Below are 24,425 nucleotides of genomic sequence, written 5' to 3'. Positions count from 1 at the left end.
TCTTGGGTACAGTGTTTCATCTTAAAACAGCTCAGGGTTGTACAGATTGTACAATGGTACTGTGACACACAAAGCGGACACAGCAGACTGAATTACACTGTCGGCTAACGGAGAAAGATTAGTGTCACAAAGGACAATACAGCTAGTGAAGAATAAAAGCAGGTTTGCACCCTTCTGAACATGACGGCCCCCCCCACAACACTACCGCGAAGAAACAATCTGTCCTTGTTTTACTTCCACACTTTCACCATTGTTTTTCTGTGCAAAGTTGAGTATCAAATGATTCCGTGTCAAACACATAAATCACCAGAATCGCTCAATATATGAGCTGTCTCAGTACACTGAAGAGAGAGTCCTGGCTGGGAAGATTAAACAGAAAAATACATCTCTCCTCCTCTACAGTACCTACAGACGCACACATGCACACTCACCTCTCCTTCTCCGCGAAATCATTTTGTAACTTTTGTTCTTTTTCAAGGGCTATATTCTCCGCTTGGTTCTTCAGGGTCTGTTCATATTCTCGGATTTTCTCTTTAAGTGCTTTTATTGTAACCTCTACAGAAAAACAATAGGGGATGAATGAGTTTACGCAGCTCCACGTGGTTCCACAACACAAGGCTTTCTTTACCCTGTAGGCTCAGTGTGTTTTAAACTTTAGCTCTTCAACTCTGACACAAAATCAATGGATATGAGTCCCTTTGGAGACCTTTTACTCCCTAAATGTTAAATTGAACTTTAAGTGTTTAGGTTGAGAAGGATCAATGGAGTTTGCTGGAAAGCAGAGTGAAGAAGGTTCCTCTAACATGACTTAAAAAAAAAAGGGGGGGGGAGGGGAAATCAATTGCAAAATATAATATCACTTTATTGACTAGTCTCAAATTAGCTTACTGCCGAGTGGAGATTAATAAAGTTCCAGTGTAGGTTTAAGTATGCATTTACACATAGGACAGTTAATTCACATAACTGTGCTCATGTAAAAAGAGGCAGTTTTACTATGGTTCATGCACAGATGCAATCTAACACTAATTGAACACATATCTGGGATACAGCTACGTTCTGCTTCACAACTGATGAAAAATACGGCAGTTAAGATTTAACTGCTGTATTAACAGTAGATCAGACTCAACAGACACTCTGGAGCCCTTCATATTCTAGTTGCTCTAACTGCCTTGTCATCGACACCGCGTTTTATGCACAAGCATTAACTATAACTTTCTGAGTGCACTTGTAGCCTTCCAGGGAATTTGCAGAAACCCTTCTCTCAGATAAAGAAAAGCTATCTTGCATTTACCCAGTAACGGATGAGAGAAGATGCATAAACCTGCAGAGTTACGGCGCAGCCTCTGATGGACAGCATCTTGTTTTGTGCCCTGATACGTTCCTACGTGAAAGCCCTTCGGATCCCACCCACAGGAAAGGACTGGATCCTTATAGGGCTCATAAGAGGAAAAGCAGGACATTCACCAGAGTATGCTTTGTAACAATAATGGAATTTGGAAAAAGCCTTAGACTGCCAGAAGACTCGCAGCTAGCAGTACATTTCAGTGGACTTACACAGAGATGCAGTGGTTTAAAGGCATCAGCTTATTAACAGACGCCATTAACAACGCTTTGGGAAAAAACACCTTTGGACATAAGAAGTTTCTCATTCTGCAGAAACATCATAGAAAGACGAACTCTACTATAAAAAGTAAAGCCTACAGACTTGGGAAAAAAAATCTCAACAATATCACACAAAACCATGCATAATGCTATCGAAGTCTGGATTTTTAGACTTGACTAGAGAACTGTAAAGCCAGACAGTAGATAGCAGGTGACATCGTCTGCTCGCTGGGAATTACACCAAAGGCAGCTTGGGCCACCATGACCACAAAAAACAGGGGGAAGAGTGGTAAAAATGATTGCCAGCAAAGCAGCTACTGTTGAAGGAAGGAGCAGGATTTTGCTAGCTGTGCAAAAATCAGATGAGGCTCATTACTGAGTAATAAGCTGTGAAAAGGACATGTCACTTTTTTTTTTTTTTTTTTTAAGCAAAGGGAAATTCTTCTCTGAGATCCGGGAAGTAATACAAATTCTGATCTTTTCCTGAATAAGCAAAGGATGCTCCTTCAGACAGACAAAAGGATGCTCATTCATGCGTACAAATGATGTACTCTTTGTACTGGAGACACCTTTGCTCCAGGTATTTTCAGACATAAATCTGCAAAAGTATTCAGGTATCTGGAGAAACACAAATCTGCAGAAGTATTGGGGCACATGGAGAAGCACAGAGTTAAATAGTCTCATGGAAATGCATATAGTTGCATCTTGACAAGGTTTTAATGTTTCATTTTAAAAGGAAACAAAACTAAAAAATGAATGCAAGAAGCACACAAATATGGGGAAAAATTATGACTTTTGTAATAAATTCTGGTTTTACCTTTAGGCACCTAACAATGGATGTGTTGGACCAGCACAGTTTAATCCTTTACATTGCTCCAAGAACTAAGCGCCTTCTTTACTGTGCAGGTCAGCTAAAGCTTGTTAGCCACTGCCATTTATACCAGTTTTGGAAGAAGTTCTTACAGGAACCACATAGCTCTTACACAGCCCTCCAAACAAAGAGATTAACTGATCAAAGCACCCTTAGCTAACAACAGGCTTTTCCCTGGGTATCTTATTAATCCCTGTTTGAAATAGAGTGTAAAACTATTGCACTGGAGTGAAAAACAACGCAAAGACTACAGTGGCAAAACAAAAAGGAAGTTAGCGCACACCGGGGAAAACAAAAAATGCCAGTTCATGAGTGGTTGCAGCAGAAAACTCTGGAAGTCGAGATCTCTTCCACTTTCTGGGACAAACCCCTATGTCATGCTGGATGTACAGGATGCACAGCCTCAGGAACTCTGCACTGTGAACTGCAATTATTGTACATTTCCAGCAAAAATACTGTTGGGCTTAGAGCATTACGGCTCTCACATGACATCTTTTGCAGTCCAGCCTGAATCCTTGCATGCTGATACCTGTCCTCTCCATAGGTCACACCCTCTAGATTAAAACAAAATATATAACTGCATATATGCTCCTTCTGCTGAAAATGAGATGTAACAGCACCAACTTAGTTGCTAATGTAGCTTTCAAATGTTATCCACTTCAGTGCAACAGTTCCATGGTATAAAAAAACTCCAAACACTTTCCCAAATGCCTAGAAAATTTACCTTTCCACCACCCAGAGCTGAGTATTAAACATGGAAATGAAAAGTCCCATGTATAGGCAAGCAGGTGTACAACTGAGCAAATTCTGTTTCCTGGTGCAGGAAACTTTCTTCTGAATCAGAAGAAAAATGGCACAGTCTTAAACACAACAGGCTTTAAATCTCATTGAGATTTTCATGTATTTTCATGTACTCTGGTCTCATTAAAACTTACTTAAATAATTAAACAGTATTAGCTTGTATTTACATTGCTCTATGGATAGTCTCTAGAGTAAATATAAAGTATGTATGCTGAATGTACTCCAGCAACACTTTTCAGATTTAGACAAGGAAAAACAGAGTACAGAAAAAGTTCCATTTTGTACAGATTTGTATATGTGTATAAAATACTGGATTTTTGTGTGTGTCTGTGTAAAAGGTATGTGCTACACACACCCACACATACATTCGGCTTGATGTCAGCAGCAGCACCGTCTCTCATAAAACGTCTACATACAACTTCAGTCAGGGGTGCAATTTTCAGGTAGCGCTGAAGGCTACAACCGAATATGCAGAATAACAGCTACGTTCTCTGACTTGGTGCTACAAGACGGAACTTTTACAGAAATCCAAAGAGTCAACCCAAAGTCACACCTATACACATAAATACAGAAGTGGCTGTAATAGACTATTATACTTCCTTTACTGAATTTCAATGCTACTGTCAACCCTACCCATAAGAAATAAAACTGAATTTAATCCCAGTCTTCAAATTTCAGTATGCATTAAAAGCTGATAAACGAACACATTTGCAACCTACCCTGATTTTTCACCTCAGCAAATTCTTTATTGTATTCCTCTAGGGTTTCCCTAAGTTTCTGGTTCTCTGTTTCAATATCGTGCATACGTTGAACCTTCAGCTGAAGCTGCTGTCCTAAATCCAAGGCTGGAACCGGATCTGAAAAAGAGACAGTAAAATAAAATGTAAGATAACAGGAACACTTCTGTGACTCACACAGTTCAGAGCACAAGTGTCCTTTTTTCTCCAGTGATATCGATTTGAAATGCCAGTAAGGCTCTACTTTGAGTTATTATTTCTGCATGTTCCTCACATCATATCCTGCAAACTTCAAAAACCAGAGATGGGTCATTGTATCTATGTTACCCTTTAACTTGGGGTGCGCCGCCTTCATCCTGGCGTTAATCCACGAGGCCGTGTCCCTGGGTACAGACAGTCATAATAGCAAGGCATGTGAGAGTCTTGAGCTTCAAATTTTTGTTTGCAAAATGAGAATTTTTGGGCGAAAAGCAATCAAACTGCACAGCTCACTGACAGCTAGTGTCCCTCACATGCCTCTGCTTCTGTGGGAGTGAATTTCTGAAGCAAATTGTGCCCTCCTGCACAGCTGAGCTCAAAAAGGTTATTTGATCATGGAGATCCCAGTTATACTTTTTTTAACTGACAGATCAATACATCCACACAATATTTCTGATTATTAATTAATTCCATGAACCTTGGGGTTTGTGACTCATGTTCCCTCTTTTTCTTATACTACTAATCGAATAGAAATTAGAAATTATTTTGAATGTCCTCTCAGGATTAATTCTCTGATGTTCGTCCCCCTCTGCTAAAGAGAGTCCTTAGCACACACCTGACGTGTGCACGCGTGATTTATTCTGGGACTTCTTCCCAGTCAGAATAGGCAAACGCTGGAATCCGATGGACTTATAAAAGATTATTGAATACATTTCTGTTATGGGCGCCAGCATCTCTTGTGAAATGGCTGCAAAGATTTAGTCTCCTGTTGAGGAATGCTAAACACCAAACTCAGTGGATCAACAACAGTATATATTAGGGAGTTCGCTTAATTTTCAGCCACTACAGTCATTAATTTTTCAGACCACCCTCAGTCTCTGGAAACACATAATAAGTCTATTGTACCTCTGTTAACACATTAAGCATGAGCCTGTGTGTTTTTTCAATATGCCAGTGTTGTTTCATAGTTTATAGAAGAATAGTACTGGGTTATGTTGAGCTCAGAGACATTATAAGTAGCAGCCTGCTGCATTTTGTTACTTCGGTTCTTCAACAGCTTATGGCATTACCCTGTTCATAATACAAAATCTAGGTTGCTTGTCATCTGTTCTCTGTACATACATAGTTTATGACTACATAGCTTTTTCATTTATGCTTTTTAGGCCAAATACTTTTCGTTATTATTATCTGTATTAAAATATTTATAATAAATCAAACTTAAAATGTTATTGTGGCAGAGACGGGGGTACAGGTAAGGAATTAAATATGAAGTTTAAGTCACAGCAGTAGCACGAGTTAGAGGCCCTGCAATATTTATGTATGGTCCAATTAAGGTCCGGGCTGTCACAACATCACCCTTCTCCCATGTAGGTCTGCCGACCTTTATCTGGAATGACCGTTTTGTCACACTTCTGCAGCTCAGCATTTCTCCGACAGAGCTAGCCCCGGACATTCATCTGCTGAACATAACGAAAGGCCGGATCGTCTCAATCTATCCATGTCTTAAATTGTTACAGGAATCGCAAAATATATCAGGCAGGGATCTTAAGCTTCAGCTGTGATATTTCTGCAAAATAGTGTTAAAATGCCACAATGAAGGAAATTGAACTTCACAAAATTGCGGGTTCACTTTTTCCCCCTTGTTTTAACATGCCCATTGTAAAAAGCCAGGACACCCACAATAGGTATTTTGCTCCAAATACACAGGGCTTTTTATATTTAAATCAGTAAAGAATTAAAAGACAAAAATAACATGGGCATTATAAAGTGAATAATGACTAAACCTTTAGTCAAATTTGCAATCCCTGAGAAGCTTTATGTACAAAATGAAAATGCTTCCAATCTCATAATTATTCATCAGGACATGTATATTTAATTTAGCTCTATTAAAGGTTAATGTTCAAGTAGCAAAACAGTGGCAGAACAAACAAAATGTAAAAACAGTCTCTGTGCATTAAACTTCAAACTTTACTAGAGCCCATTTGAAGGACTAATGGCCTGCAGCCACTAAATACTGCTTAAGGACATGTAAAAAAAACCCACGGCAAAAGCACCTCTTAGACTTAATTTTTATAAACTGCATTAAAGAGAACTAATCATTGCGTGACAATGAAATGACCAAGACATTTTGGGCAGAGAGACAAATACTTCATTTCTCATGGCACGCTCCAACATAAGCTTTAATCTCAAAGAAACCCCTAAACCCCCATGATTGCTGAAGTACTTATAAACACCAATTAATCTGAAACAAGTATAAACCTTACAGTCAGAACGACTTTTTTCTTACCTGAGTGGATTTAAAAATATATAAAAATACTCTCCTTTTCCCAACATATGCATGCATGAAAAAGCATACCTTTTTATATTAACCAGACTTACAAAGTATGTTTCATGTCATTTAACAGGAGGTCACTGAATTTTTAAACAAGCAACGGACCAAAACTTTCGATTCATTACACAAACAACAGGCATACACATTTCAAAAAAATCAAGTGGTACTAGCTTATGGAGAGAGGCGAAGATGGAAATGCCTTTTCTGTAATCTGTAAAAGAGAAAAATCACCTCACTTAACACCTAGATGTGGAAAACTCATCACAAATTATTCTCTCAGTTTGAATCTTTAGCTTGCAGAAGTTCAGAATCCCTGCTAGGCACAAGATAAGTAAGAAATGAGAAAGTTGGTAAAAGGAATCTGCTCATCCAGAACTTTAAAAAGTGTTTAGCAAGATCATTATTGCCCAAGAATAAACTGAGATGTCTTTTTTTATACTAAATTTAGGTTTTTTTTTCCTATTGCTTCCTATTCTGTTCTACCTTCCCGATCCACTTGTCGCACGCTACACCCACAAAGAAGCCCTTTGCCTGACGTGTTAGTATGCAGCCCAGCGTGTCTGGATCCAATCCCCGATCCACGCTACCATATGAGAAAGAATACCTGCCACATTTTAAACCAGTATCTGCAAAGCCTGTTCCTGCCTTCGCTTCCCAACGAATTGCCCTTTTGGTCCCGTTCCACAAGCAGCTCCCTGAGCACGTCCCTGTGCTCACCACTGTGACACACCACACCGCTCCCCTTGCAGAGGAGCTTCTGTCCTCATAAAGGAGGTGAACGGACACGTCTCAATAAGCACAGGCGTGAAAAAAATGTTACAAATGTAACATTATTTTTATAGCAGTTAATACTTCACATCAAACAAGCTAGTGCAACATAGCCGCAATAACATCTCTCACACTATTCTCACATCACATACATGCCCTGATGATATCTTTTTGAATAGCGGCGCAAGTGAACCTTTTTTTTTTTTTTGTGACTACGTATGCAAGTAAACTACATCTTTTACAAGTAATTTTAAAAAGACTGCAAAGAGGGATCTCGCCAGAACAGTGCATTACATGACTATCTGGAGGCAGCACCTCACCACCTGCAACCCCACGCTGCTCAGACCAAACCCACCCTCAACCCCGGAGATGGAACAGGACTATCAATGACCGGCTGCACTTCCAATGTGAGTTTCGCTTAAAAAAACTCCATTCCTCCCTCATTCTGCGAGCTGGAAAAAGACACAGATCTTAATAATTCAATATAAGTGTTTACACAAAGAGCACTGTGGGTACCGTTGCCCTCCCCTGTCATTAGGCAGAAATGAATGCACCCCCTTGTGAGCGCTGCTCGTGCAATGACATCACGCTCCTGCCTGCGTTACTTTTCGCCAGGGCACTCTAGGCTAATGTAATCATACGATTACATAATTAACCCAGCTGTCTCATTAAGAAAATCAACTGGAATTCAGGGCATAATTAGTCATACAGCAATTAGCATGCTGATGAGCAACTGATGAAAAGCTGTCTCGATATAGAGTATGCTGGGACCACCCTCGTTATTTAAGAAGAGGGGGGAAAAAGCCCACCTCAGCTCAAGGAAAATAAGCTCGGTCTGGAAAGTTAAATGTCTAGAACGCCTTGGCCGTAGCTGGTTTCGTTGCGAGCGGCGAGGAGCTGCCTCCCGAACAGATCAGCGTCCTTCCCCTCGCCGTTTGAACCTGTTAGCTAATACAGGGAGAGTGATGGAGGGATGGGCTGCGGGAGGAAAATTTGCCAAATGAAGTGGAAAAACTATGTCATTGCTTAAATGTACAATTTACAGCGCGCCGTGGCCAATCACCCTCTCTCTCCATATACATATATTATTTTTTAAGAACAACGCCGCGGAGCGCTGCTCAGCGGGAAGTTTCTCCGCAAACCCCACCTGGGAGGTGCCGCGGCGGCGGGGCGGCCAGAGGGGCGCTGGCGGGGCTCCGCCCGCCCGGCGGGGAGCGGGGAGCGGGGAGCGGCAGGGGGGCGGCGGCGGGGCTGCCCGGAGCGGGCGGCGGGCAGCGGGCACCGGCCGGGGCGGCGGAGAGCGGCAAGGCGCGGCCTGGATCGCGCGGGGCGGATGGGATGGGACGGGATGGGATCGGGAGGCAGCCCCGCGCCCGCGGCCGGCAGCGGGGGCGGCAGCGGGCGGCGGGGGCGGCAGCGGGCGGCGGGGGCGGCGCTGGGAGGAGGCCGCTCGCACGTCCCAAAGCCGGCGCAACCGAGCCCTTCGCAGCCGCGGTGCGAGGCTTGTGCGTGGGTCAGGTGCTGCCAAAGCGTGCGGCGGCCGGCGCTCCCCTGCCCCGGGCCAGCGGGCTCGCTCTTCTGCTTGTTTGCAAAATGTGTTCCTCTGGTATCTCAAAATGGAGCTCCCGAAGAGACTTTTCCAAAACAAAGGACTTTTCCTAAATCTCCCTCCTCCCTCTTTGTTACGGGCCTGTAACACCGGAAACGTTAAGAAAGCAAGTTATGAAACGGTGCCAGAACTACAGGGGCAATTAATATTTTGTATCACTGGAAATGTGTTTCCTAAGGTTCGGACCTAAAAATAATTCATCGAAGGCAATGCCTTTCTTCCAACGAGGCTGTATTTCTGTTGCCTAACCCACATTGTAAGCAAAGCTTTCTTAGCGATCGCTCACAAGAAACACCCACACAAAATGATAAGGGGGGGGGGGGAATCCTCCTTAACACAACTTCATTAATGTGATTTAACTTTTTTTAAAAAGCCACAAGTTCAGCTCGGCTGTCACGATACTTTCGTCATGAAGTAAAAGAAGTTTTTGACTGTCTAAATGCATCGCTGCTCAGCCCGACCGCTGCTCTTTGCGATGAGCGTGTCTTTCGGAGAGCGGGCTCGGGTTTACAGGCAGGAAGAGCAGGAAGAAGCGCTATTAGCTTTTGATGCAGTAAGTGCTTTCTTGGGAGGCTGCATATCTGAAAATAACCTGAAAATGTGTTTTAGAAAAAATAATAATTACATTGTAGCTTTTGAATATTCAAACACCTCACAGCATACTTAATTAATTCATTAATTATTCCCCAGAAATTTCAGGGGTAAATTGAAATAGCCTAGAGAGACTGAGACAAAGATTTCATGGAATAAATGATAGCTTTCCTCCTTTTCCCCTATGACGCTGGTAGCCCAGGGACAGAAGAGTTATAGCCGTAATTCCGTTTGAAACAAAGCTCATCTCTCCAACTCCTCACTTCATAAAAAACATGAAAAGATTCTTCCTTCAATCAAGAATTATACATGTTTTCTTACTCCCCCATCCCACAGGACTGGGATCTCTCTCTTCCTTTTATTTTTTTCTGCTTTTTTACAGTGTTCCCCTCACCCTCGTGCTGTCAGAGCATTTTGTAAGGGCTGTACCAGGGAATTCAAAGAGCCCACAAGAGGGTGAGGGACTCTCATTTTCCTTACCAGCAAAAAAGCAGAATCCCAAAGTCTGCCGACCTCTGAAAGCAGCAAAGCAGCAAAGCAATCCTGATGCGACCCCTCTGTACAGGGACGGGGGAAGTCGCAGCAAACCGGCGCCTTTCCTCCCCATTAATCACAACAAAAGTTCTCCGTGGCAGCGCTCTCCAATGCTTGCAGGCTTACGTGAAACGACGTGAGATGGTATATAGCCAATTTGACCACAGTCATATAGATCCCTTTGCCAGAATGTGGTTCTTAGATTCATGGGGTGTTATTTAAAAACATCCTTTATTTATCTATCAATTCTAGAATGGCTACTGCCGGAAAGATGCTCTGGCCCTGCCCCAGCTTATGAGATACATCTGTACCCGAGTATCCAAAAAAGTCATATAAGGGAGAGTAAATGATTGACTCCTTAATGAATTGCATTGCAGTTCCCTGTATTTTCAAAGGAGTTACCAAAATAAATCCTCAGAAAAGTTTTTAATATTATAAAGTGGGGGATGCATAATAGCTGATACAATATTTTATGGCACTATGTCAGCTGAAAAAGGACCTAATGAGCTACAAGAGAAGCCACTGCAACTGAAAATGCTCCAACTTGATTGTTAATATTCTAATAATGGCTGAAGACACCGGAATTTACTGCTCACACACTGAGCTCAGCGCAAAGCAAAGGACAGTTGCAGAAAATCACCTATACTCTGAAGTTTCATTTCTCCTACTTTGAGATTATAAAAAGAAACAAGAATCTTCCACTATGTTTGAAAGCATTTCTGCCACAATCATCCTTTCTTTCTCCTAAAAGCTTCTGAATAGACTTAGCACTAAACCCTCTGAAAGCTGGGGTTTATTCTAATTCCAGCTCACATTCCTGCAAACGAGAAAGGGAAAGTCCAATATTCCCCATCACAACCACGGTCTGCCTCTTCTGCTCCGAGTATGCAGCACTGCTCCAGTCACCGGGGTCAGGGCTGCTCTAACTCCGCTCCCTGAAGCAACAGCTTTCACAGGGTGCTGCAGTTACAACCTCCAGGTGAACACAGCCGGTGCCCGCGGGGACATCTTCTCTCTTATACGGCACATTCTTCCTGCTTCTATTCATTGCATCCTTCCCCTTATCTGCACCTCCCCTCTTCCTTCCGTGCCTCCAGCCTACCAAGTAAAATAGGGCTTGACAACCACACAATAAATTTTTTAAAGTGTATGCTTTAGGGATATTTCTTCCTTTGAATATTTATTCCAGCTTTTACAAAGGAATTTATCCAATTACTAATTCAACGAGAAAAACAGAAGAAAAAAGTATGTGATCAGACAAGCCCAGTTTCAAGCCACATATGCAGGTAACAGAGCTATTTTTAATTATTTTGACATCAGTTTCAAAACATAAGGATAAAGTGAATGAATACTAAAGACAAGAACTGGCCAGGACTTTGTGCTTCATCTGAAAATAACTATGTAATGCTAACAGTATGCCGTACCAGCATGCATTCACCCAGTACAGATCCAAAATTGTATTTTATGCTGTGTCTCTGAATTCAAACCCCCGAGGGAAGGAGGCTGAAGTGATTATGAGCTACTTCTACATTCCTCAGCACTGGACTACCCGAAGGCTGGAGCAGCATCCCAGGCGATTCAGACTCTTCTGGAAAATAAAACAGTAGCAGCCACTGACCCTACCAAAACACCGCTAAAAATCTCCCATCTGCAGCCCGGACTTTAAACTGTCCCTCTCACCCCAAACCTGGGCATTTCTTTGTGCAAAGATCTGCAGAACAGTTTGGGCAAAATCACCAATGTCTACGGTCCCTCATTTTTTACCATACGTACAGACTTCTCTTCCAGACCCAGCTTCCAGAACTGGGGCATTTTTCGTATGTTTATGCAGCTCTGGTTTTTTACCTGGTTTAAATGTGCTGGTGAAGCATCAAGGGTTTTGTCTTCAGATGGGATACAGTCACAAGCTAAGTCACTGCCTGCAGCCACAGGGGTTTATTGCTTGTCCCTCTTTCAAGTATTAACTATGCTCAATTTTCTGCTTAATTTCATCAGATTTTCAAGTGTGTTTAGAAAGATACCCTCCTGCTCTGTTTGAGGGGGTGTCTGCGCTACTTCTGTTGTCCACGAGCAAGTTCATTTTGCTTCCTTTCCTCCTAAGACTACTCACTGTAATACTGTTTTCTTTTCCCTCTAAGGTTGAGAAAAGGCACGTGTTATGAATATTCATTTCCCTTGTAAAGTTAGGGGCAGCAAAAATATAAGCCTTTTTATTTTATGTGTCTATCTTCAATTTTATTTAAATATATTTTATTTGGAAAGGGGCGACCATTTTGACACATACTATTAACAAACCAGGAACTGCTTTAACTTTTTCACACTGTTTGTAATGATACCAAACGTTTCTCAAAAATTGTCTGTGCTGATCAGTCTCGATATACCACAAACTCAGGGTATACTATAACCTGATCTTGCTCTTTACGACAGTTTTGCCAAACAATTAACGATTAGCCCAATGAAGAGTGCTCTGCATATTAACTTTTTCAAACTATGTTTTTAGTATTCTAGTTTGGGATATGCTTAACACAGCCCCTTGGAGTGAACCTCTTTTCCTTCTCCCCTCTTTACATCTCCCCTAAATTTACATTGAACCAGCTCTTCTCCCCCAGCACAAAAGGCTGGGTCTGCTTATGTTGCAATTTAAGCACATCATGCACAGCTTCTGGGTCATCTGGGTATGTAAAACTCTATGCAGACTTTCTGCTATCAGGGCTGGCATTAACCTTTATGCTTTCTGCTTAACATTACATTTTACAAAAAAAATCCAAACGCGTCACATAACGTATAAAAATACAACAACTTCATACACATTTATCACCTCCAACATAAGCAGCAGATAATTGGGGGGGGGGGGGGGGGGGGGGATCAAACGTGTTTTTCTCTTGTATCACCTTTAACCTCAGAATATTCATCAAATACACTTCAAATGGAAGTCTTCCCTTAGCCCAACCAGCAATACAAGCCTGGAGAGTGTTGCTGAGTTGTAAATAATGACAAGCCAATGGAGTGATAGCAGTAAGCATTGCATCTCACACCGCTGCTAGCATGGGCTCCGTGGTGAAGGAATGAAGTTCTCTTTATGGGTGAGAAACAAATTCTCATTTCTGCCTTTAGAAGTAATTCCCTAACACTTATTTTGTGTTTTACTGATTACTTATTTTAAAAGAAGTTTCTGTTTCCTCAGCTAAATCATTCCTTGCAAAAAGAAAACCCTATGCAGGGAGTTTGAATTTGCAAGGCTGAACTGTGATTATATGTAAACAAAAATACTACATGTAATGATGGGTGTGTGGAAAACTCCCCTGGAGCCAGCCTGCTCCTCCTTCAAACCCCTTAGTAAGATACAGCCCCCACGGCAGGGCGTGCAATTTATGATGGCAAGGAGTAAGGGAAAGATAAAATTTCCACTTCAGCCATCTTTCACTGTTATTGCTTTTAATTGTTTCGACAGGGCACATTAAAAAAAAAAAAATTCTTCTTTTTACCCTCTGTTATTTTATACTTTGCTTAGACAGCAGGTCCTCTGAGCTAAAACACACATCATGCACGTTATATAGCACCAAACTTACAGCAAATCTGATCACAGCAGAGACCTGTGAAGAGTCTCCAATAAAAACACACATACATCCCCTTTTACATTTAGTTTCTTGATGAGAAAATTCCCATTAAGCAGAAACAAATACCATTTATGGCTCAACCCTAGAAGGCTGCACAGTCCCCACCAAACCGAGAGCAAATATTCTGCATAACCCACCCTGATTCCCAAACACATATATGCTGAAAAAGCACAATGCTTTTTCCTATTATATTCGTACTGGGTATAACCGAGATGTAGTACTGTGCCTCAAGTGGAAAGGCAGCACGGAGGAGCGGGAGGGGGTTAGGACTACGTTTCAGGAAAGCGGAGCGCAGGAGGGGCAGCAGCCGCGGTGCGTGCGGAGGAGCGGTGGCGAGCGCGGGGTGCGCTGGGTGCCTGAGCATGGCCGACGCTGGCACTGCTGTGCCCACAGCCCGGCCACGCGAATTTCACCTTGGAGTAAAGGGAGAAGCGGGAAGGAGACGAGCTTTCAAGTACTCCCCTTTGGTGACAAGCTCTTAGCAGTATTGCAAAAGATACACAATCAGCTTTTATAGGAAAACAACCACTGAACCCCAGTTCGGTTTAGTTGTTGCCACATCAAGATAGCAGATTTTCTGTTTAAAGGCAGAATCCTTTCTTCTTTGCCTACACAGGAGCTACGCTTAACAGGAGCAATACTGAAAACGGAGCAAATCCAACTGTGGCATTGTGCAGTAATTGCACAGTAATAGAGACAGAGCATAAAGTGAAACTCTATTTAACCAGTTCATCCAGACACTGTCATCTGGCATTCACTCTGGGTCTCCACATTTTAACTTTTACTTGAAAATTACAGTTAAGGTTTGTTTAAAAAAAATTAAGTAGTGAATACCGTTCCTTTTTAAAAGAAAAATATTTATTTTTTAGGATTTTTAATACTTAATATTTTTCTTCTAAACCTTTCGAAAAACAGTATTATGAATATACTGTTTCTGCAAGGCAATCCCGCTCCTCCAAACACTTACACAACAGGGCTCCAATTTCACTTGAAGTGTTTGCAAGATTAAGACCCTGAAAGCCAAGGGTGCTAACATAATACACTTGTTTTATAGAACTAGAGAGAAAGAAATCTTGTACAGATGCAAGAAAGCTTCCTCAAAATACAACCTCAACCTCCCTTTACTTCAAAATAAATATATTCACATTATTTTTAAAGGTAAGTTGTGACAACCTTGTTGATTAGTGCAATTCATGTGGCAGCATTCACTTTTCTCTAGCTCTCTACTGCATACTGAAAATAAGGCAATTAAATGAGAAAATTAATTCCATTAATTAAAAATGTTCAGTCTCAAGCAAGACAGAATGATCTGAGTGAGAATTATAGCTGTATAAATTTTCATAAAACAAAATGCTTTCCTTGACACATACTTTCCTTTAGGAAGGATAAATTTTGCACCACAAACCAATGATAATGCTATTTTAACAGTATCATAAAGCTGGAGAGAGAGATGAAAAGGTCTGTTTTATCTTTTAAAGAGAAAACTCCTGATGTATATAGGAAAATTTACAAGTAAAATACCACCCTTCCCACAAATTCCTTACTGGTGAACACGAGCGAAAACTCTGGTCAAGTCAGGAAAGAAAATCATTAAACTTAGCTGAATCCATAAAGCACTGTAGCTGGAGTTTCAATACAGATCATTTTATAGTAAAATTAAAATAGAAGCCCTTTTTAATTATATAAAGTGTGCACATTATTACTGAGGAGAGGAATACATGCTTTCCTCAAGAACCATAAAATTGGCTGCTGGGAATTAGACTTCAGCTGCAATTATTATATGGTCCTATAAAGGATATTGAAAGTCTGATAAAATTGCACCCTTGTCCTGTAACAGTGATGCTTACTGCTAAATAACCACTCTGCAGCATTCCAGTCATAGCTTTCTCAAAACATCATAGCTCCCTTCTCACACCGAAAAGAAAACACAGCAGGATTTTGGAGCTAAAAGTATACCTAAATATTTGAAATACCAAATGGACAGGTCAAAAGATATGTAAAGCCACACAGAGGCAAAACAACACATGCAATAAATGAATGCTGATGGTCTTTTATAAGGGAAAGCCCTCCACGGATACATACCCAACGTAAAAGACTACATTCAATGAGAAGGAAATGAAAAAAAAAAAAATACAATGAAGCAAGCCCCTAACTCCATACGCCTAACTCAGCCCTACCAAGTCGTGATGAACACCAGTGCCATACATTCCTAATGGCTGGTTTCCTTCTTGTTGCAGTATGTGTTGTAAACAGTGAGTATTTGTTACGCCTGCATACAGCTACAGGAGACTGGCTGGATTTCTGCTCGAGAACCTGGAATTTGCTTTTAGCAACATCGGTATGCTCCTCGTGTGCCCCTCAGGCCTGCAGATATAGCATGAGACTAAAACCTGTAGATATTTCTAATCCCACAGACTCCATCGCACTCACAACTTAGCCAGGCTGCAATTTTTACATGTAATAAGAATATCAAAGAAATATTTCTCTGACACATAACATAAGGCATGCGCAGGGGAAGGCTGGACAAGAGAGAGATTGTGGCGTGTGGAAGAAGGTGTGTAAATTTTGCTCTTGCAAATGAAGGAAAGGAGAAAACTCTTTCTCCTACAAAGAAGTACTGACAAAGTCGCTCACCATTTAGATCCTACAGCATGGGTGGGATATATGTCCACCCTTCTCCATAAGGCTTTGGTCTGACTCTGCTGTTCAAATCCCAGCACCTGTGATAATGCCAAGCTTCAGAAAAAAGCCTCTGCACAAGAGCATGAAAAGGATCCCACACAGCTCTTGTTTGACACAACTACTCAAGTCGTAAAAAAACCAGACCATTAGAAATCAAACCTACTCGCCTCTCGAATTATGGCATGGAACAAGCACCCTGGGCTGCGTTAGCATGGAGATGGAGGGGGCTACAGCTTCGCTCCTTAGCACTGAATGGTGGACTTGCAGGCTGCAGCTATGTAGGGTAGTTTTCACGGAGGGGTTTCCTTTACAAAACTGAGCTGTGAGAGCCCATCCCATGCTCATGCTGCTCACGCCAGCGCAAACTGCCCGCACCCTGCAAGCAACGGTCAGGAGCCTCTCCGAGTCATCCGCCGCTTCCCATGGCACGAGCAGACGTGCAAAGGAAGCTGTTCACCTATGGAACGTTACTAAGACTATGAGCAGGAAACAAGTAAACGAAAACTCACAGACCATAGCTGATTAACCTAAAAAACAACATTTCTGAGGCAATTGTGGTCTAGGATGAGCACGGTAAGTCCCTGCTGCACCTCTCTACGTATGCTGCACTTAACACAGCAGGAACTGGCCACTGGGCACTACTCAACTATAAATGTGAAAGCATAAAAAAAATGTATGTTATCTCTGACTGAGCATCTGAAAAACACTGACCTTTTAACCAGTTAAGCTGTAAACAAAACATTAAAAAAGATAATTTTTATTTGAAGCATGCATGGAATTGTTCTTTAAAAGGTAAAGCAAGTAACGACTAGGGTGTACTTTGCAGTGAGGCCTTAAAAGCCCTTACAATTATTAATTATACCTCAAAACCTCCCTTGTGGTAAGTATTTTGAATATTATATATAATGTCAACATTTTATAAAAGTATAAAATCATACACACCCCCTGTCATATGCCAACAGCTCAGTCAGGCCAAGATTTGGAAGTGGAGACTTGGACTCCTAACTCCCTCTCATCTTTGGGTACAGTTGCAAAAAGAAAAATCTGTTCAGCCAGTATTTATCTACCATTGGGGAAAACAAAAAAAATCAACTCCCAAAATGTAAAAAGAAACTAACTGGAAACTTCTGATGCCAAACATAAAGGAAAGTTGAAAACACATAAAATAAAGGCCTTTGAATAAAATTTATGATCACACTTACACTGAACAGAAGTGAAACTTGGTAGTGATTTATTTTTCAGTAAGGCTTTTTTTTTTTTTTTTTTTTTTTTGGAAGGTATGAAAAATTTTCTCTGTCCTTTAAAAGTACAAATATTGCTGCTTCTTGATGAAGCTTCAAGATGTATCTTTTTTGTTAGAAATGTCTGAACCCTCTAATAAACAAATTACTGAGAATCACACAATATTGTAATAATATAAAATGATTCAAACAAACGTTAAAACATAAGTGTAATGAACAGTTTTAAGAGAAGTCATGAAATGTGCCTTAGTTATAGTTCTTTCCATTAGAAATAATACTGGAGCGTATCAGTTTCAGAATAAAGCCATTGCTCATATTTACCTTATCAAAGGTAGAAAAAATGCCCAGTAGTATTCACATGAACATAAGCCATCAGTTTTTCAGAATAAGGAAATAATTTGCTTACCTGGAACATCAATTAATCTCTTATAAACGTTCAAGAAGGCTGCCTCTGCTTCTTTGCTTCTTTTACCCAATGCGTCAATCTAAAAGAGGTGATGAGAAAAGAAGGCTTTTAGACTTGTTCCAATACAACTCTTACACTCAGAGCTATAAAAATAAATGAATATTTTTCATATAAAACTAGTTAACACATAAAAAGAGAACTCGATTCTCCTGCGTACAGCTCCTATAGAAGCAGTCTTGTAAGAATATTTCTCGTACATTTGTACTGAGTATGATTTAAAGTCCTGTTTCAGCACAATAGCAAGCATCAATATTTTTATGAACGCTACTGTCTATTGAGATTTTGACTTTAAATCTTTATAAAAAGCATGGTATTTGCCAGACAGGTTCTCTCCTCAACAACTGTTTTCTTTTATCACTTATTAAGATCTAGTACAACAAATGGGAACCGCGTGAACTTCTGATGTCACGCTCTGCCTTTACTGTGGCAAATACATTTTTCTAATATTTCCACTAAGCCTATGAGAGGATGAAAAGATGTACTTGTTGGGTACCCTGTTATACTTAATACCAAACAACCGTAAGTCTTCTACATGCAAATAAGTTTTCTAATAAAGCTCAGGCACAGACCCATAGAGTCTATACTGTCTTGCACTCATGAGCTCAAGCCACGCTCCTCTGACTAGCTTCTCTTCGTATTTTGTAATACACACAATACTAATCTAAGAAGCTGTCTGCCCAGGTGAGGGAAAATACTACCTCACGCAATCTGTTATTTTCCTCTAAATCTGTATTTTCATCTAAAAGTTCATTTTAGAAGGAAATGCAGCGTTACAGCTCTGAGAATAAAATACTTCTTCCACAACAACTTTTTTTTGGTAAACGTGTATTTTCCTCATGTATTGGAAAACAGAGGATTCAGAATTACTAAATATTGACAACAAAACAACCAAACCAACCCAAGACCAGGTCCATTGAATTAATACTCCAAAGCAGAAAGAGACAGAAAGGGAAACAGGAAAGCCTGACACAGTTCTGCAGGAGCTTACTGAAATCAGGAAACTAGAAGTATGGAGATTATCGTTCCCATATTTTAATAAAAAGCAAGGAAGGATCTGAAGAACTACGGATACAAAGGCCTGATATCAATTCTTCTGTGTATGTGAAAAGCAGTTAATATTATGAAACCATTTAAAGGTGTGTACATCAACATGTACTAAAAAAGGAAGGTCCTGTCTGAAAAACGTCCTTGAATTCTTTCACTACGTTATTGATTTGGTAGATAAGGCAGAAACAATGGACAGCGTTTACTCTATCTGTATTTCAGGGAAGTATCTGATATTTTATTACATGGGAGGGAGATTTGCAGAATTAGAAAGCGTGCTACAAACCCGGCGGGCCGTGGTGGCTTGCAGGGCGCTCCGGCGCAGGAAGCAGAGGGTGCCAGGGAAAGGAAGCGGCGCAGGGAGGAGGAGAGATAAGCAGGAGGGTGCTGCGGGGTCAGATTTGGTGCCACTTCTGTTTACTTTGTATGAAAATGGCTTTGCGAAGGGAAGGATTTTGGGGGGAAGAAAAAAAAAAAGTCCTACAATGCAGATGATTAAAATAATGGAGGGAGTCAGACGCAAAGCGCACAGGAGCAGAGCGCAGGAACGCCACGTGACTTGTATAGATTAGTCTTATGGCTGATAAGTGACTTGTAGAGATCATTACGGAGAGGATTAAGGCCAGAAAACAAAAGGACAAGGACAACTGTAGAAATTACACAGAAGCACAATGCACAACGTATAAACCAAGAAAAGACTCTGAGGGGAGGTGTCAAGAAGGAAAACAAGGACACTGAAAGCATCTGCACAGCGTTTGGCAGCAGCAATGAAATCTTGAGAGATACGGCGAGAGGTTGTAAAGAGACGAGTTACTGTAACACAATACAAGACTGTATTTACAGAAACAAACCAAATTCCTATTTTGCTTACGTCCCTCCAAAACCTGGATAATTTAGGTAGCTTGGAGGTGTAGCATAACTGAAACCTGACCTATTTGCAGCTTATTCTTATCAATTTAAAAAAAAAAAAAGTATTGGACAGATGATAAACAAGCAGCAGAGGCCAAAATGATGGAGGACGTGGAGAGCAGAAATAAATTCTCAAGAAATCCTGGCCATACTTGTCTTTTAGATTTTACCAAGAAAGGCTATGGAAAGGCACTGGAATCTCACAGGGCATATGACGTGCTGGAGAGCAAGGGATTGATGGTTGTGAATAACCCATTTATTAATTTGAATTCAAGCAATCACAGATGGACTGACGCTCATTAGGGAATGAGAACATAAGTAATTCGGTTAGAACATTTTCACACAAAGAGTATTTGAAATTAGAATATGGAACAAACTGCCAAAGGCAGAGAGGCACCGGGTAGTGTAAATCAATGCTTGGGAGTATCAGACACCGCTTGTGAACGGGCGAGAAAGGAGGGGGCAGCCATCAGAAAGACTTTTGCAGTTGAGATATTTCATGGGTACATAAAGACAGACTTTGAAGGCCAAAGCACACCATATGTTAGACTTCTGGACTTTAACATTCCCACATACAATTTTCTCTCACTGCTGCTCAGCAGAGTACAGCCAAATTTAAATTACTATTATTAAATACAATTAGCATTACAGAACTGATTCTGTACCGTATTTTGAAAAATTCATTTGCCCCTTTTATGAAAACCAAAGCATTTGAAATGCTTGCATTTCTGTGAAATAACAGGATGGATTTGTTTTCCTATTACAGTTTTTTCCACATTTTAATAAAGGGCATTTGTACTTATATTCTCCCTAAGTATTACAAAAGGTATGGTTTATTCACTCCTTACCAGTTATATAGTGACTGAAATATAAACCAGAATTGAAACAATATCTTCCAAGGAGATCAGAGACTTTCTAACGGAAGCAGTCTGTAAATCACAGGAACTTTCACACCTTTTTTTTCTCCCCCCCAAATTCAGAACCAGAATTCCAAACAATCCCACCAGCAGAAAGATTTTTTTTTTTTTATGTTCTAGTTGTTAAAAAAAAAATCAATCTGTCCAGTTTAGAGTTCTATTAAAAATGAGCACCACAACTATTTTTTATTTTAAAATAAAATTCAGAAAAAGCACCATGACAACTTTAACTTCAATAAAAAATAATTAAGTATGCCAGCTTCCAGCTGCGTAAGGAAATAAGGAAATACGGGATGAAAATGATGTCAAAAATAGCAAAATATAAATGAAGTCCAGAAACAGAGGAGACAGAGCACTGAAATGACATGGAGGGAAGTATTGGGAAGTATTTTTTCAAATCAAAGTAAAATTGGTTCGGGAGCCAACAAGGATGAGCTGCAATCAGCTCACATTAAAACAGTTGAACTACATTATAAAACTCTTGCTGAACATTTTTATTTGACTCTAAAAACTTCAGGGACCATGAAAGAAGTCAACTTATAATTACACTAGCGTAGTCTTGACATGAGCTTAGCTCCAAATCTTAATTTATCCAAACCAGGCCCCATTATGTCTTCTCTGACTAGAAAGAAACAACAGTGACCTCTGTATTCCCCACCACCCCCATAAACATATGTTCACTTTTAAGTTTTGGCATACTATTTGTCTTGATAATACCACTGGCGCTATACTGAGATAACAGAAATGAGACACTAGGAATCCTCCCTCCTTAGCACACTCTTCATCTTTAAAATATCACCGGAGCTATATGGAGGGAGCCGCAGCGAGACACCAGTTTGAGAGCAGTCCTCCCTTTATCTACCTTATTTTTCCAGTCAAGTGCTTTCATGAGTTGTTGCTCAGGGTACCAAGTTCATCCCGGAGGCTGAATGACACCCTTCCCCTCCATAATAATCTCTCTCCAACTTGCCCGGGAAGACCTCCTTCGTCTGCTCCCATTCTCCATTGCCAGAATGACACCTGGTTGCCCGATACTGCTGGCATGCTACTCCAGTAGCATGGATAACCTATTTTAGGAATGCTTGGTCACAGTCTAATATCTGTTACACCTGGCTAAAATCAAAATATCGCCAATGAAATCAGCGGTTTTATCTCCACATTTAGGTAAGCACCACAAATCTGGCCACCTATGTCAGGGAAGATGCTGAATGTAGTTTTATCTGAACATTGCCTCTTTCCTTTTCAGCTATGTCCAGTCAAATTCAAAAACATACAAGTAAAGTCTGTGGCTTTATTTTGGAATCTGTCACTCTTTATGTACTAAGAAATTTCAACATTAATTAAAGTCTGATGTCTACTGCCCCACAAATCACCTGGATTCTGTATTCGGGTTTGCAGAAGTGGGATGCTCTTCTGTGCTGTACTGTATTTGGTATTGGCTTACCCACTGCAGTCAGACAGAAGGCTGCACAATTGCATTTCTGAATTTAAAGATGAAACAGGAATATAAAGCTCTTCGCAAGGAAGCTGGGACTGTCAGGTGCTAGCACATTCTGCGTCAACACTTGAATTCTCTGAACTTACAGTATCAGCACATTAACACATTTGCAGACCATGAGACCAGCACACGGCCACGATGTGTTGCTCCTGACAGGTCGACTTGGATCATTCAGCACTGCTGTGTTTTTCTTTTGTTTTCAGACAACTCGGCATCCCAAAGACAACTCCTTAATGAAGGGATCACATTGCTTTCTGTGTCTGTATGGCATTACCAAAGTATTGCTGATTTACTTGCGGTACAATTAACCGCGTATCACATGTCTCAAACGCAACTATGCTGAACATGAATTTTGTAGGCCTAACTCTTCTACTTATCCTCATTGTTCTTCAGTTGCAATTCTCACTCTCACTGACCACCTTAACATGAAAGGTATGTCTTTTACTGTCCTGTACCCAGTCTGGAACTAACTTATCAAGTAAAAATAAATTACTTAAAACAGAAGTTATTTTTCTGTTCTGATTTTTAATAAATAGATGCCTTAACGAAACACCCATCCCCCTTCATTCGCACAGCGCCCTTACACATCTTTTGTCGTATTGTTTTGCATCACAAAGTTTTTCCATTTGTCTTCAATTACTTCAAGCTACCAAAATGCCATTAAGAATTGTAAGAAACATATTAAACAAAGGGAAAAGCATGAGAACAACTCATTAATGCACCATTATTTTAAGCCGTGCTATATTCTTGAATAGCTGCCCTGGAATCAAATGGCAGTTATAGCAAGCATTATTAATGCTATGCAATGGCATCAGTCTCTCTTTGAAACCATTACAATAGAGCTTAGCTGCTCTTTCACACAAACCAGTACAGCAGTTGCTAAGGTGGTGCACCACAACAGCTCTACAACACACTTGGTACGTGTGGATTAGGAAGCGCGCAGGGTATGCCTGCAGTTGGCTTGATTTCCGGTCTTAATACACAGGGATATCTGCATTAATAAATTAATTAATAAAAATATAACATTGTAATTTTACAAATTAGTAAAAATATATAGTTCATCATCCCAGTTAATTTATTTTGCAGTTGACAAAAAGAAAAAGTAAAAATACTACTTTTTTGCTGCAATTAAAAGATTTTTGAAGCAAAATTATAAAGAACCTATTCCTGTGCAGCTGCTTAAAGCATATGGTGTGTATTTTAGCTGTGCTATAAATTCTTTAACAAAAATAAGGACTTCACAGTGGATACAATACCAATCTGTTTAACAAAGCTGCTTGGGTGCAGTGCATAGGTACGCTACCAAGAAAGAGCTTGGGAGGAGCATGCCTGCCTCACCAACTTGTTGGTTTAACGTCAAGTCAAGAAGAGACCTTTCAGAAGGACTCAGATCCTTCAACTTTTCAATTCTGCTTCCCTCCACTGTGAAACAGCTGCAACCTTGAACCCTCGAAACCTTCTCTTCCTTTCATGCCCAGATAAATCCTGATTTTCCCAGACAAACAATGCTGCCATCCCCTGAGGAAAGCTCAGCTCCCTCGTTCTCACAGGACAGCTTCTTGTTGCTTTTCCAATCTTTGATCTTCCTTCCCAGTAAAACAGCCCAGCCCAACATGTGCCTCAAGATATTGACAGCAGACTGACAGCTTTGTTTAAATAGCTTTTACTATTGCCACCCTGCCTTCAGATCACTGCGACGGTGGGTCTGCTATCATTGCTGAACCTCTCCTGGATAACCCGCGTGTCTCCCTCCTCACACCTCTCTGCATTTCTGAGCAGCGTTTCTCAGTTCCTGCTCTCACTCGACTCCTAATCCATTCGCCGGGCAGGCACCAAACGGAGCAGCCCTGCTCTCTCCTCCTGCCTCAGGCCACAGGCTCCCGCTTCTCTTGCATCAGATCTAGTGATCGCACTGTTATAGCATGATTCAGCTCACTGACTCGATGAAAAACTAAGCAATGAAGGAGAGAAAGAATTTATTTTCCATCGTGCTGGCAAACTGAACTGA

General features: G+C 40.8%; 1 protein-coding gene across 5 annotated transcripts in view; it reads right to left on the bottom strand.

The window, feature by feature from the left end:
- Positions 1 to 24,425, bottom strand: part of CUX1 (cut like homeobox 1) — a 282,207-nt gene that overhangs the window by 137,254 nt on the left and 120,528 nt on the right. For all 5 annotated transcript variants that reach the window (XM_082328024.1, XM_082328020.1, XM_082328021.1 and 2 more), the window contains exons 4-6: positions 17,990 to 18,068; positions 3,994 to 4,131; positions 432 to 555 (exon numbers count right to left, since the gene is read on the bottom strand). In XM_082328024.1, the coding sequence (XP_082184150.1) occupies positions 432 to 555; positions 3,994 to 4,131; positions 17,990 to 18,068 (341 nt within the window). The remainder of the gene's footprint in view (positions 1 to 431; positions 556 to 3,993; positions 4,132 to 17,989; positions 18,069 to 24,425) is intronic.

This window comes from Platalea leucorodia (assembly GCF_965183815.1).
Source record: "Platalea leucorodia genome assembly, chromosome: 16".
NCBI classification, from domain to species: domain Eukaryota; kingdom Metazoa; phylum Chordata; class Aves; order Pelecaniformes; family Threskiornithidae; genus Platalea; species Platalea leucorodia.
The sequence above is the reverse complement of the archived record's forward strand: the minus strand, read 5'-3'. Positions and strand labels throughout refer to the sequence as shown.